General features: G+C 52.5%; 1 protein-coding gene across 2 annotated transcripts in view; it reads left to right on the plus strand.

Moving 5' to 3' along the window:
* AXIN1 (axin 1) overlaps positions 1 to 13030 on the plus strand; it is a 58661-nt gene that overhangs the window by 35167 nt on the left and 10464 nt on the right. For both annotated transcript variants that reach the window (XM_032460697.1, XM_032460698.1), the window contains exons 3-5: positions 2429 to 2569; positions 5771 to 5867; positions 10954 to 11091. In XM_032460697.1, the coding sequence (XP_032316588.1) occupies positions 2429 to 2569; positions 5771 to 5867; positions 10954 to 11091 (376 nt within the window). The remainder of the gene's footprint in view (positions 1 to 2428; positions 2570 to 5770; positions 5868 to 10953; positions 11092 to 13030) is intronic.

The raw sequence follows: 13030 nt of genomic DNA on the forward strand, positions 1-13030 counted from the left end.
GGTCCTGCTCAATATGGTTCTTGCCACGTGGGGGAAGGTGAGGGCAGCCCGAGGGTGTGTGGGGTGTTGGCTGTGATGTCACAGGGATACTGAGACACAACCTAGAGCTCCCTGTGATGAGAGTTCCAGTACAGTGTTTGTGACAGTGACACTGTTGGTGGTTTTACTTTTTAAGTACCAGAGGAATGACTGTCATTTAGAAATAAAGTGACATTGCAGACTCTATCGTTTTGTCTGCTCCACATCAGCATAAACATGGGACCTAGGGATGGATTGTCCAGGTCTGAGAAGATGTCCCCATCCCTTCCCGTAAAGCCTTTAGATGTGGTGCGTCCTGAGAGCCTTTACAGCCCTGCCGCTGCCCTCATTTGCCCAGAATACATTAGTGGTCTCCGAGGATGCCCTCAGGCTGCAGTGGGTTGGTTAGAAAGACCCTGGTGACTGAGTGACTAACCCCCCCCACCCCTGGTGGCATGAGGTGACAAGCACCTGATCCTGAGCTGGTGGGTGAGTCACGAGCCACATCACCATCCACTGCCGTTGCTTCGGTGGAATAGGAGGAGCACTGTGGCTGCACTGTTGGTGTCTGTGGCCTTGGGAGCATGGAAGCTTAGGTCCCCAAGGGAGATGGCCTTGCTTGGTGGGGCCTCTCTCCAACCCAGCTCTGTCCTCTGTGTGACAGGCATCTGAGATACCTAGGGCTTGGGACTGCTCATTAAAGTGCCTTTTCCTGAGTTTGCACAGCATGAACTGGGCCTTCCAGAGGGTCTGTTCATCCAGAGGTGGGTGTCCACACGGGGCTGCGTTGACGTGGAAGCATTCTGGTTTCTTCTCTTTCCACTCCAAGGACACTCAAGTCCAAGGGACGAGGTGACTCAGCCTGGGTCCCCAGAGTCAGTGCAGGCTGCTGTTCACCAGCGCTGTGATCAGACATGAGGCGGGAGCTGGGGGGCACCCACCCAGGCTTGGTGGGCCCCCTGCGTGTCATAGCCTTCAGAGACCTCTCAGTCATTTCCCACCTTCACCGTGAGCTGTGGAGACTGACCGGTATTGTTGCCAAGGGAGGCTTCAGTGGGAGGGGGGAAGAGGCAGTGTGGGGATAGCAAGCACGCAGCAGCACAGCCTAGGCTCCAGGAGTGGGTGCGTGTGTGAGGGGAGTCAGGTGTGAGGAAGGATGGCATCTGAAAGCATTCAGAACAAGGTGGATTATTCAGTATGTAGTGCTGACAGCTGGCTCTCCATTTTGGTGCGAGGGAGTAGGTAGATTTTACAAGCACGTATTTCAGGTAAAAATCTAAATTAAAAAAAGCTATTGAAGCATTTCAGGAAAAATAGAGTAATATATTTATAATCTTTAATATATTTATAATGAGGAAGGCTGGCCTATGTAAGATACAAAGAAAATGTGTAAAGGAAAAGATTGGTAAATCTGATTTTGTAGAAATAAAAAAAGTTTTGTAATACCAAACTCAATGTAAATAGTTGAAAAGTGACATTTAGAGAGAAAATATTTTCACATATATAATGAGAAGTTAATAGAATATTTAAAAGGCGCCTGTAAATCATTAAGATACTCATAAACAGCCCAATAGAAAATGGACAGAAGGTACGAACAGATAGTTTAAAGAGGAAGAACTTGCAGGGGAGGGTATACCTCAGTGGTAGAGCGTGTGCTTAAGCATGCATGAGGTCCTGGGTTCAATCCCCAGTGCCGCCATTAAAATAAATAATAAAATAAAGGGAAAGAAATTTAAGTGACACCCCAGACTGGCCAGCCTGACTATCAACCAGGGAAATGCAAACTAAAACCAAGGGTTGGTTTCTGGTTCGGCACATGACGCGTGGTGGTGGTCCCAGCCATGGAGTGCTGGATGGTCACTACTTTTGGGAGGAAGTGGCCAGAGGACAGCATGACAGCCATTGTTAAGCCCGCGGGCCCCCCTCACCCACCATCCCCCATGTCTATCCTGGGACAGTTCTCAGACTTGTGTGTGAGAGTCCTGGGCAGCTTCAGGACCCTTGTGAAGGGGTCCTGGCTGCTGTGTCATCAGGCTCTTGTGAGAACCCCATGAGGTGGTGGGAGGGTGGGCTGGCTTTGTGGCTCGTGCACAAGTCTGCAGGCTCTGCTCTATGGAAGCAGGAAGAGCAGAACAGCTGTGGCCCGTATGCAGTTTCGTGCATTAAAAACAACCCCAGGTAACGCTGTGTGTCCACTTCCATGTCTGCCTGGACGCAGGAGAGATGTGGAAGATGCTGACCTCTCTGGGAAGAATGGTGGGGCTAGAGGCGGGGTGGAGATGCCTGCCCTTTCTGCTCTCTTTCCTGAATTGTTTGCATTTTTAGTTCAGGTATTAGGATATCAGGTGATTCTGGATTAATTTGAGAGGATGTTGTTTGGCAGCTGCTGACGTGCCGTCCTTGTTCACAGGTATGGATCCTGGCGGGAGCCCATCAACCCCTACTACGTCAACTCTGGCTATGCACTCGCCCCAGCCACCAGCGCCAACGACAGTGAGCAGCAGAGCCTGTCCAGCGATGCTGATAGCCTGTCCCTCACCGACAGCAGCGTGTAAGTACCCCTGCCTGGCAAGAGCAGCCCCTCTGAGTGGCAGCCTGGGCCAGCCCAGCAGGGCTGAGTTTGCAGAGGGTGTCTGGTGGTCCTCCCCCAGCTTGACGTCAGTGCATCTACGGTGCCGGGAGCATCATTAAAACCCCTAATGTAAACCAGAACCGACTTCCGCGTTAGTTGCTCCTCTCCAAGGCTGAGGCTGCTGGAACTTTTGGAAGGGGAAAGCCAAGGAGTGAGGTAGAGACAGGCTTCAGCGCTGCTGGGGACGGAGCCTTGGGCTCTAGGTCTCTCTGGTATTCGTGTCTGGGGTGCACATCCAGGGTAGGCCCGGGTGGTGATACCATGCTGTCCCCGAGGGCTGCACAGCTGTGCAGGGCATCTCCAGCCCATCCTGCTCTGTGCTCACCCCCTCTTAATGTAGAATGCATGTCATCCACTCACTGTGGCTCTGTGCCAGCCTCTTTGCCCGATGGCTCAGGGGCAGCCGCAAGGCTGCACGTCCAGGAGGTCTCAGGGGCCTCATGAGCAATATTGTGCCTCTACATCCCTCAATGGTGACAGTGAACTTCGTCTATCACTGTCCTCTCCAGGGAAGCCCTCCTTGTGGGAAGGGCTTGTTTTTGACACCTTCTTTGGCAAGTGGCTTTTGGGACCCCAGCAAGTGTCAGAAGTTTGATGGTGTCAGACATGCCCTTGTCACATCAGGGTGTTGCCTGTCTGCCTGCTGGGTCACATGGGGCCCTAACTTAGCCTCCCATGGGTGTCAGACTTGCCTCACTTTTGGTTGTAGCTGTTTGCTGTCTGAGCACTACTGAGGGGAAGGTTCTGGCTGGGCCCAGGCCCAGGGCCAGGGGGGTCAGCCTTTGGCTGTGAAGTGAGCAGGTTTGAGCCCATGTCTGCATCCACAGGTGTCTTATCCCTGCAAGAGCATGTGGGGTTGCGGCCCCAAAAGCTGTCAGTGGATCACAGGGACTTTGTCCCTTCTGGGTGTAGAGTCTGGAGGTCAGACAGCTTTATGTGAGGAGAATGCTGTTGATCCTGCCTTTGTAGGTGAGCATGCGTTCCCATGCTGGGACCTGCTCTGTGTGCTGTCTTCCCAGTTCGTGCCTTGCACTGCCTGTGTTTTTAAAAAGGGGCGTGCTTCCTGCCCTGCACCCTCTAGTGAACAGGACAGGTTGTCACGTGCTGTCTCAGAGCAGACTTAGGCGGCCCCTAGGCGGCCCCACATCATGCGTCTGGGACGGTTTCTCTCTCCCCTTTGGTGACCACGTGGTGTGGACATCATCCTGTCAGGTTGAGCCCATGTGTGATTTTCACATTCATCATTACATCCTCCTTTAGTTTGAATCTTTAATATAAAATGTTTTTAACAATTTCTTATTGGAAATCACTGGGGGTTTGTAACAGCATCTGCCATGAATATAAAGTTTGTATAAAAGAGTAACAGTGAGCTGCAGCCCCTCAGACCTCCAGGAGCAGCTGACAACATAAGATCTGTTTTCTCCTTCCCCGAGACTCTGTTACTACAATGAAAATTAATCTCTTCATTTTCTCCAGGAAAAGGACATATGTTTGCTAAAGGGAAGATCTAAAATTAAAAAATAATTTTCCCTGATATTCTGTTTATCTTGATTTACACTGAGACTCAGAAATACAGGAATAGGTAAGAATTTGGAATGTAAACTTGTGACAGACACTTGAATGTACATGAGGCAATAAATAGGATGGTGTATTTCATCTAAATTATTTTTGTTGGGGGCTTCTGCACTCAATAGCTCATCCATGTGGTGAAATGCTTCCCAGTCCACTGACTTGGGACGTGGATGTCTGAGGCCAGTGCCTGATCCTTAGAGATGTGTGGATTCAGGTGCCCAGAGTATATGAGAAACAGACAAGGGTGGTGGCTCAGGACACCTGAATAAACCCTAGGGCGTGTAAGTGCATTCAGATGCACTTGACTCTCTTGTGTCTTAATGACTATCCCCTTGAGCACTCTGTCCCCCACTGGATCGCTGAGCCAGCTGCACTGTGGCTCCTAAGCGGGGCTCTGACAGCCAGGGACACCGGGGCACCATCACAGTCTCTCTCTGCCCTGCTCTGAACCAAAGAACCAAAATGCACCCTTTTCACCCAGGCTGCACTCTGGGGTGTGATTTTAAGAGAGAATGTTGCAGCCCTGCCTGCCAACGAAGCCACTGAGCTGTGGGTGTGCATCTGCCCAGGATGTAGACCAGGACACACTGAGCACTGTGCTTGGGGCACTGAGGGGCTTAGTGGTGGCTTCACTAGGCTGTCCAGCAGTCAGTGCAATGAGACCAGAATTGCCATGGCTGTGTGTTCGCATCCTGCTGTCCAGTAAGAACACCACTGCTCTGCCAGGACCTTCCCTGAGGGCAGTGCTTGAGAAGAAGGTGAGGGGTCAGGAGGAATCACTGGCACAAATGTTCACTATACCCATCAGAAAACTGGGAGGTTGGGGTCTTTGGAGCAGAGGATTGGAAGAGCCGTCTTTTCCAGCTCTCGGAGAAGGCAGCTTACTGCAGGATCCTTCAGGGACATGAAAGCAGGGATCCAGACAAGGCTCCTGTTGACTGCTGTGCTCCCCAGAGTAGCTTTAAATAGCGGGAGAGTGCTGCAGAGCTTTTAGGGATGGCGTATTTACAGTGTGTCACCCATTAGATCTGGCCTGTCTCATGAATGAGTGCTTTAGTAATGTTAAAGGCAGTACAGAATTTGATTTATATGTTTATCATAATTTTCAAAAGGGTTTATAACTAAAACTTACATCAAGAAAACTAATTTGAGCATCCCTCAGAGAGATTACACTGCTTTACCAATGACCCTGGAAGAAAGCAGAGTATAGGAACCTTGGAAATCTTTTCCAACGTCATCGAGATTGTCTTGACCACCCATTTTGCAGCCCTCAAATGTTTCCAGCCCATTTAGAGCACTCTTTCTGGGTAGGCACACCATATCCTGCCCAGGCAACAAAGCAGGGGGCAGCAGGTGTTTTTTATAAAGGACCCTGTACCATCTCTGTCACATGTTCTTCCTCCACTTTAGAAATGTGAAAGTTGTTCTTAGCTGTCAGGCCTCAGAAAAGTCAGCTGCACCAGCCCTGCTCTGAGATGATAAAGAGCTCAGCTGAGCTTTGCTGAGCCGTTCTACTTGTGCTCACACTGGACTGTTTCTTCCCGACAGGGATGGAATCCCACCATACAGGATCCGCAAGCAGCACCGCCGGGAGATGCAGGAGAGCGTCCAGGTCAACGGGCGGGTGCCTCTACCTCACATTCCTGTAAGTTCTGCCGCCACAGCCTTCACTCTCCCTGCCTCCAAGCTGGGGCTCACCTGCCTCTCGGGCCCCTTTCCACCCATTCTGTGCACTGTTACTGGGCCGCCCGTGGCGCTGACCTGGCTTCCTGTGAGCTCGGCTCAGGTGCAGGCGTGGCGTGTGGTCCAGGCCTTCATGCCCTGTGGCGGATGGGCCTGCGCCCGCGCAGTTGGTTAGAAAGGCTGGGACTGCCCTCCACGCAGTCCTTCCCGTTGTGTGAAGTGAGGTGCTTCTCCCTGAGGTGGGAGAGTGGCTCTGAGCCTCTGCTGCCAGCTTGATGCCCAGGCCTGGCCAGACTGTGTCGGCTGGTGGCTCTGTTGGAAAGCCTGGCAGTGCCTCTCGGAGCCTTGCTCCTGAGTCTCCGAGCACTGCTTTGTGCAGAATGAAACCAGGCGTCAGCCTCCTTCAGAGCTGTCTCTGCTTCACCTCCTGGATAAAAATAGTGAGATGACAGTAGTTCTCCTGATTATGGGCCGGGGCGGAGGGAGGCTTCACAGAGCCCAGCTCAGGGCGGGGCCAGCAAGGAGCCCCTTTGCTGATGGAGGGAATGATGAGCTGCCTCATTTGGACATGTTGACTCTGAGCGGGGAATACCTTGGAGGGAAGATGAGGAAAGCTTACATAGGTCTAGCTCTGCCAGTACCTGCCACGCCCAAGGGGACTCATGTCTCCCTGGTGGTTTCCGTGCAGGGAGAGTGGGTGTTTCCTCAGGGTCGTTGTACACACCCACCCTGCATCCAGATTCCTTAGTCTTTTCGATTCTCTACAGATACTTTTTTTTTTTCATGTTTGAAGTATAGTTGATTGACAATGTTGTGTTGGTTTCTGGTGTACAGCAAAGTGAGTCAGTTATACATGTATTTTTTTTCATATTCTTTCTTTTTATAGATTATTATAAGGTACTGAATACAGTTCCCTGTGCTATCCAGTAAGACCTCGTTATTTATTTCATATAGTGTATATATGGTAGTTTGTCTACAGATACTTTGATTTCCAAATAAGAGAAAAGTGATTATTCATGGTTAAGAGGAGTGGATGTTGGTTCGTTCTTACTTCCTAGAAGAGCATTTTGTCATCTCCCAGCCAGCCCTCGGCACTAATGTGCTTGAACCAGGCACTGATGGTGTCTGCTTAGGGAAGACTGGAAGACACTGAGTAGTGTGTGTTTACGTGTGTGTGTGCACATATGTGTGAGCACAGGCATGTGCCTGCTTGCCTGCAGGTGGCCCCCTGGGGAGAACCCAAGCCTGGCTTGTGGCCACATGCATCTTCTCTGCTCTTCTCAGGGGACCAGGGCTGGGCAGGGGGCGCAGAAGAGGTACCTGAAAGTAAGGGCATGAGGGGACACGGGAGCTGCTCGAGGGGCCCCTGCTGGCTGAGACCCAGATGGCTGGAGCATTGGAGTGAGTGCTAGAGAGTGGCACTTATGGGCCAATGCTGACGTAGCAAAGGAGTTGAGAGTTTGGTGAAAGCAGGGTGTCTCCATCATCCCCGATTGCCTCTCACAAAGTATTTACTCCCAGTGGAGAAAAGTGAGTTTGCGGGAGGACCTGCCAGGCCCTCCTGAGTCAGTGACAGGACAGACCGGTGCTGCATCTGCAAGGACACAGCCTGAATTGAGAGCTGTTTTGCCCAAGAACTGGCCTCTAATTTTCAAAGGTCAGGGGTCTTGAAAGTCAAGGAAACACTAAGGCTTGTTCCACATGGAGGAGGCCTGAGCACCAGCCCGGCTGAGGGGGACACCCAGGGTCCGGACGTGCTTGTGTCAGGATGTCCTCTTTGTAGGAAACCCACCAGCGAGTCCAGGGGGCAGGACCCCAGGCAGCTTCCTGTCAAAGATTCAGAAACAACGTTCTTTGTGTTGGTCTTGCAGTTTGTCTGCAAGTTTGAAATTTTTTTCAGAATAAGGACTTTTTTATTTGAAAAATTAAACAATATTAGATGAAACCTAAAAAGAAAATTGATGAGCTGGAACAGAGCCGGGGAGAGTCTTCTCAGAACACGGCGCAGAGAGAATAAGGGAGGGACCAGAGCCAAAGGTGTCACTGGGAGAAGCTTCCAGAAGTGAGAAAAGTCTCCCCCACAGGTTCTGGATGGTCAGGGCTAACTCAGCAGGGAGGTGGAGTGCAGAGAGGCCCTTCAGGCTTCCTGCCAGGTGGCTCAGGGTCTGTGTGTGGGCACTTAGACCGAACCCAACCTGAGTGGGGGTCCTGCATCCCTCGGAGGATCTGTGTCTCCCAGCCCCATGCTTTGAGCACAGGCTCGAGGAAACGGACATGCTGAGTGGATGGTGAGCATGAGGAGAAATGCATCGCCAGCTGACTTGTAGCCTGGGGGCTTCTTCTGGAGCCCCAGTGCTGCAGGCGGCTGCAGGGACTCGGAGAGGGCAAGTCACAGGGAGGAGCTCTGCCCCGATGCCATCGTTTGGGAGCACTGGATGGTGGCTCATGCTCAGCCTGGCCATGTAGTTGGGGCAGAAGGTGCAGTGTGAAGTTCAAGGTGAAGAGACTCCACCCTTCGTCCGTCATAACTCAGGTGGACTCCTCCAACTTAAAGGACGAGAACGCTGCTTCCCTTCTCTGCTCACCAGGGTCGTGTCTTCTGTGGCTTGTGCCCCAGGAGCCCTACACATTTCTTTATCAGACCTGACACCAGGTGGTGGAGGCAGGTCCAGTGAGCCGGGGCGCAGTTGGGCAGACCAGCTGTGTGGGCTTCTCTGCTATTGCAGATCATTTTTTGGGAAATGGCATTTCTCGGGCGGTCTGCTGCATTCTGCAGTCCTCTCTGGGAGACTCCAGGGGTTTTGGGGGCCGGTGGGGGGAATGTGTACAGGTGACAGAGGTGCCAGCATGTGGAGCCAGTGGCCTCCAGTCACAAAATATCCAGTCCTGAAATCATTAAAGCTGAGAGAGGGTCCTCTTCTTTTCCTTTTTGGCCTTTTTAATTCTTCAGAAGTTTCACGTTTTTATTTACTTGAATTTTTTTCCTTTGCGTGTTTTTTTTTTATTTCTTCAAAGCTGGAAAGGTTACCATTCTTCCATAAATTTGATAATTATTGTAACTTCTGACCGCTTTCCTGTTTTTGGAATCGCATCTGTGCAGCCTAGAGGCTGTTTTCCAGAATGGACTCACTCAGCGGGTGTGTGTCCGGCTGCAGGGTCGAGCCGTCCTGCGTGCCCTCTCACCATGTGGCCTGGCCTCCTCGAGAGCTCTCCCTTCTGCTCTTGCTTGGCCAGAACCATGAGCTCTCGCCATCTGGACACCCTGCTGTCAGCTCAGCCCCGTTGCTCTCTGCTCCAGCTCTCTTGGCCTCCAGGCCTCTCTGGCTGGCCAGCTTGGTGGGACAGGGCTGGCCTCAGGTCCTCTGCTATCCAGACGCCTGGCCCATGAAGACTCCTTCCAGGGTCTCGACCTCTTGGCCATCCCACTGCCCAGTCCTCCAGGACCATCTAGAAGCACTGGACACCCTCACTGCCCCTCCTTAGGTCTGGCCTCCTTGGCTCTAGGACAACCCCCTGCCTGGCCTTCTGCACCAACTTTTTCCACCTCTCAAGTGTTGGCCTCTGCTCGCACTCAGCCCCTTCCCTCTCCAGGCCCCTCTCAGATTTTTGTGGCCACCTCTGAGTCCGTCATGATCAGCATCAGCCCCACCCATTTGTCTCTGAGCCCCTCAGGTAACGTTCTTACCTAAACCTACACGTTTCTGAGGAATCAGGGACTCTTCTTACTCCTGTTTTCTAGATGAGAAGTGGGTGTGCAGAGTCAGGACCACATCCAGAGCCCACTGACGGGAGGGTTTCCATCCCCATCCTGTGCCTTCCCACCTGGTCTTTAAGTCTGAAGGCCAGGGTTCCTGATAGCCAGTCGCCCCCCAGAGGTCTGAGACGTCCTGCATGCCATCCTGTCCCCAGGCCCTTCTAGACCCACCCTCTCTTGGGCCTCCCCTCCCTACCCCAGCGTCCTCCTCATGGCAGCACCCCTGCTGCTCCCATCCCCCTTCACTTAGTCCTTGGTGGCTTAGGTTTTTTGAACACATTTTGCTCTAAAGAACATTATTAGGATAGCTGATGAAGTTGAAATAAGGTTTCTGATAACAGTACTGTAACAAGATTGTCCTATGGTTAGGTACAAGAATGTTCTTGGTCTTTGTTAAAGATACTCAGTGTTCAGGTGTTAACAGGCATCATGTGTGCAGCATGTTCTCTGCTGGCTCAGGAGCAGTACAATGACTGCGGGAGAACTGACAGTGTTGCCAATGATGGCAGGTGGGGTCTAGGCGAAATTTGCATAGGAGTCCTTTGTGCTCCTCCTGTTTTTAATTTGAAATTATTTCAAACAAAGCTATATCCCCCAAGAAAAGTTACAAAAGTTTTGCCATACAATACATGGTAGAATTACCATTCTCTGAAAAGGAGAGCCCTCTATAGTCCCACCTCTCCTCTGACTTTGCCTGTGCCTGAATTTTGTGTCCCTCTTCCAGAGCCTGGTCAGCATACACCTGCATGTCAGGGCTGCTGCCCCCTTGTTTGTAGGACAGGCTCTGCAGGGAGCTGCCAGTCCTTCAGGCCAGAGGGCTTGTCCTCCTCCTCAGTGGTCTTCGTTGCTCTCCCTGCCCAGACGCCTCTGCCTCAGGCCCCGGGCCTCCCTGGGTCCTGGCCTGGCCAATCACATGAGAAGTGCTTCTCCAGGATAGTCTGGAGGCCCTGAGTCTAGGACACATCTGGGCTCAGGGCACCAGAGTGGCCTGCTGGACACTGCCTCGTGGCCTCTGCCTCAGAGACTGAGCTCCTGCCCTGCTCAGTGTCTGGACCCGTGGTGTCCACTGTGTTCCCACTGCTGGGTCAGTGCTGGGTGAAGGGACAGTGTACTGACAAGAAAGGAGGCAGGGAGGAAGTTGATTCCCAGGTGGAAGGGGAAAAGTAAACACTCGCTCTGAGTAAAATTCAGATGCCACATGTTCTCTGCTCACCCACAGCGGGGCCGGGGTGGGGCTGCCTTGGCTGGGGTGCAGGTCCACACTGCGTGGGCTGACCAACCGTGTCCCTTGCAGCGCACTTACCGAATGCCAAAGGAAGTCCGTGTGGAGCCCCACAAGTTCGCCGCGGAGCTCATCCACCGCCTAGAGGCCATCCAGCGGACGCGGGAGGCCGAGGAGAAGCTGGAGGAGCGGCTAAAGCGTGTGCGGATGGTGAGTGGGTCCCGGCGGGAGGCCAGGCCAGGTCTCTGAGTTGGGTCATTACACTTGGTTAAGTTTAGGGCCCCTTGGACCCTAAGGTGCTCCCTTCAGGTCTCCTGAGCACCGCCTACCCCGCTGGATTGCACACTGACTCCCGACACCTCTGACCCCCTCTCAGGGGCTAATCAGGGCCTGCTCTCCTGTGACGCCCGCCCCCACGCCCAGGCCTGGCCTGTACTCCTGGCTCACTGTGTGCCGGCACTCCCTCCGCCAAGCTTGTCCGGCAGTGTCCCATGTGCCCCCTTAGCATGTGGAGCTGAGATGCCCCTCACATGCACTGCCAGTTCTGGGTGGTGGTAGCTAAGTGGAGCGTTCATGTGTCAGGAAGGGCCAGAGGCTCCCGCTTGTCACCTCTGAGGGCAGGATGGCTTTTCAGTCTGGGCACAGGCTCTGTTCAATGAAACATTGGATGCTAAGAAGTTTCATAATATTTGTAATTTATGTGCTTTAATACTTTTTTGCCCATAATTGCCAGAAGATTCTTGCTTTTGTTGCCCTGGGTGTCATCTTATAAGATGTGCTTCACACGTTGGGGACGCTGTCTGAGTTGCTGGTGACAAATGTCCCTTGCAGTGCCCGGTCCTTCCTGGACTCCGTGGGCCTTGGTGTCACTGGCACACAGGCCTTTGATTTTTCTTTAGATCAGGGATCCATTCTCTTCTCGATAGGTTTGTCCTACAACTGAAACTCAAAAATGTGATGTTTTTTGAAGGAATTATTTCCCCACCTGATCATCTGATATTCCTGTTTAAAATACAGAACCTGAGCCCCACTCAGACCCTGTCAGCACCCTTGAGAGGACCCTGCTGTTCCAAATTACATGTCCTTTAGGTGGGCTGGGGGCACCTGAAGTCTGAGGCCCTGCCATAGGGTGGGCGTGGGGCATAGTGGGTGGTCACACCTGGCGGTCTCCTTTCCTGCTGCCTGTGCCCCACAGCAGCTGTCCTGGGCTCCACATCTCCTGGATGTCACTCTGAGCCCTGAAACAAGGGGCCTGGTTCCCCTCTTCTTCCCCCTACTTGGAGACAACAGGCAGATTTCAAATAGCGTGTCAGACCTGGGATTCATAGCAGATACGAGATAGGTAGGTGTGGTCATACAGACCTGAAAGTGAGGTCGCAGCCTGGTGGCAGTGCGTGCTGGGAAGTGACCGGCATGAACGTCTCACGTGCTCGTGTGCACATACGTCCCCTCTCCCTCCCTCCCTCATGGCCACCAAGTGACCCTCCTGTGGGCAGTGAAGGTGCAGCTTGAGGGCTTTGCCTGAGCTGTCCAGCTGTCCTCTCCACCGTCCCCGTGATTCAGTGATCTCCCCGAGATCACCCGACAGAAACCCACCACGTTGGGTTCCACTGACTTCGTCTCACTATTTGGGGGAGGGAGTGGCTGCGGGCACTGGCTGTGTGCTTGCCGAGGAGCTCTTATCTGGGGTCCATCGGAGGCCTACTGAGTTAGAAGCATAGTTTACCATCCTAATGGCCTTCTCTGAAAAAGCAAATCAAAACAGTTTCCATGAAATACAGGGAGCCTTGGTGGGAGCTCAGTCCCAGGTCATGTGTGTTGAGGCCGATCTTTACTTGCCCAGTAGCGTTTCCACAGACACTGCCTCTCTGAGCAAGGTTGCCCTGAGCACATCGCTGTTAACAACTCTTATGAAATAGCGTGTGCACCCTTTTGTAAAAGAAGTTTAAGAAAGTGCGAATTCACCACCTTTTCACTACAGAATTGAGCTATTGGAATCATTCCATCAAGTGTTTAGTCTTGGCTCAGGGGCTGTGTGTACTTACGGTCCTGGCGGGTCAGCGTTGTGGGTGGGATGTTTTACAGCGGCTAAGACTGTAGGTGTTGTGTGTGCTCTTCTGACATCTGAGTCTTAGACTTTCTCTCCGTG

The sequence above is a fragment of the Camelus ferus genome, chromosome 18, assembly GCF_009834535.1.
Source record: "Camelus ferus isolate YT-003-E chromosome 18, BCGSAC_Cfer_1.0, whole genome shotgun sequence".
NCBI lineage: Eukaryota > Metazoa > Chordata > Mammalia > Artiodactyla > Camelidae > Camelus > Camelus ferus.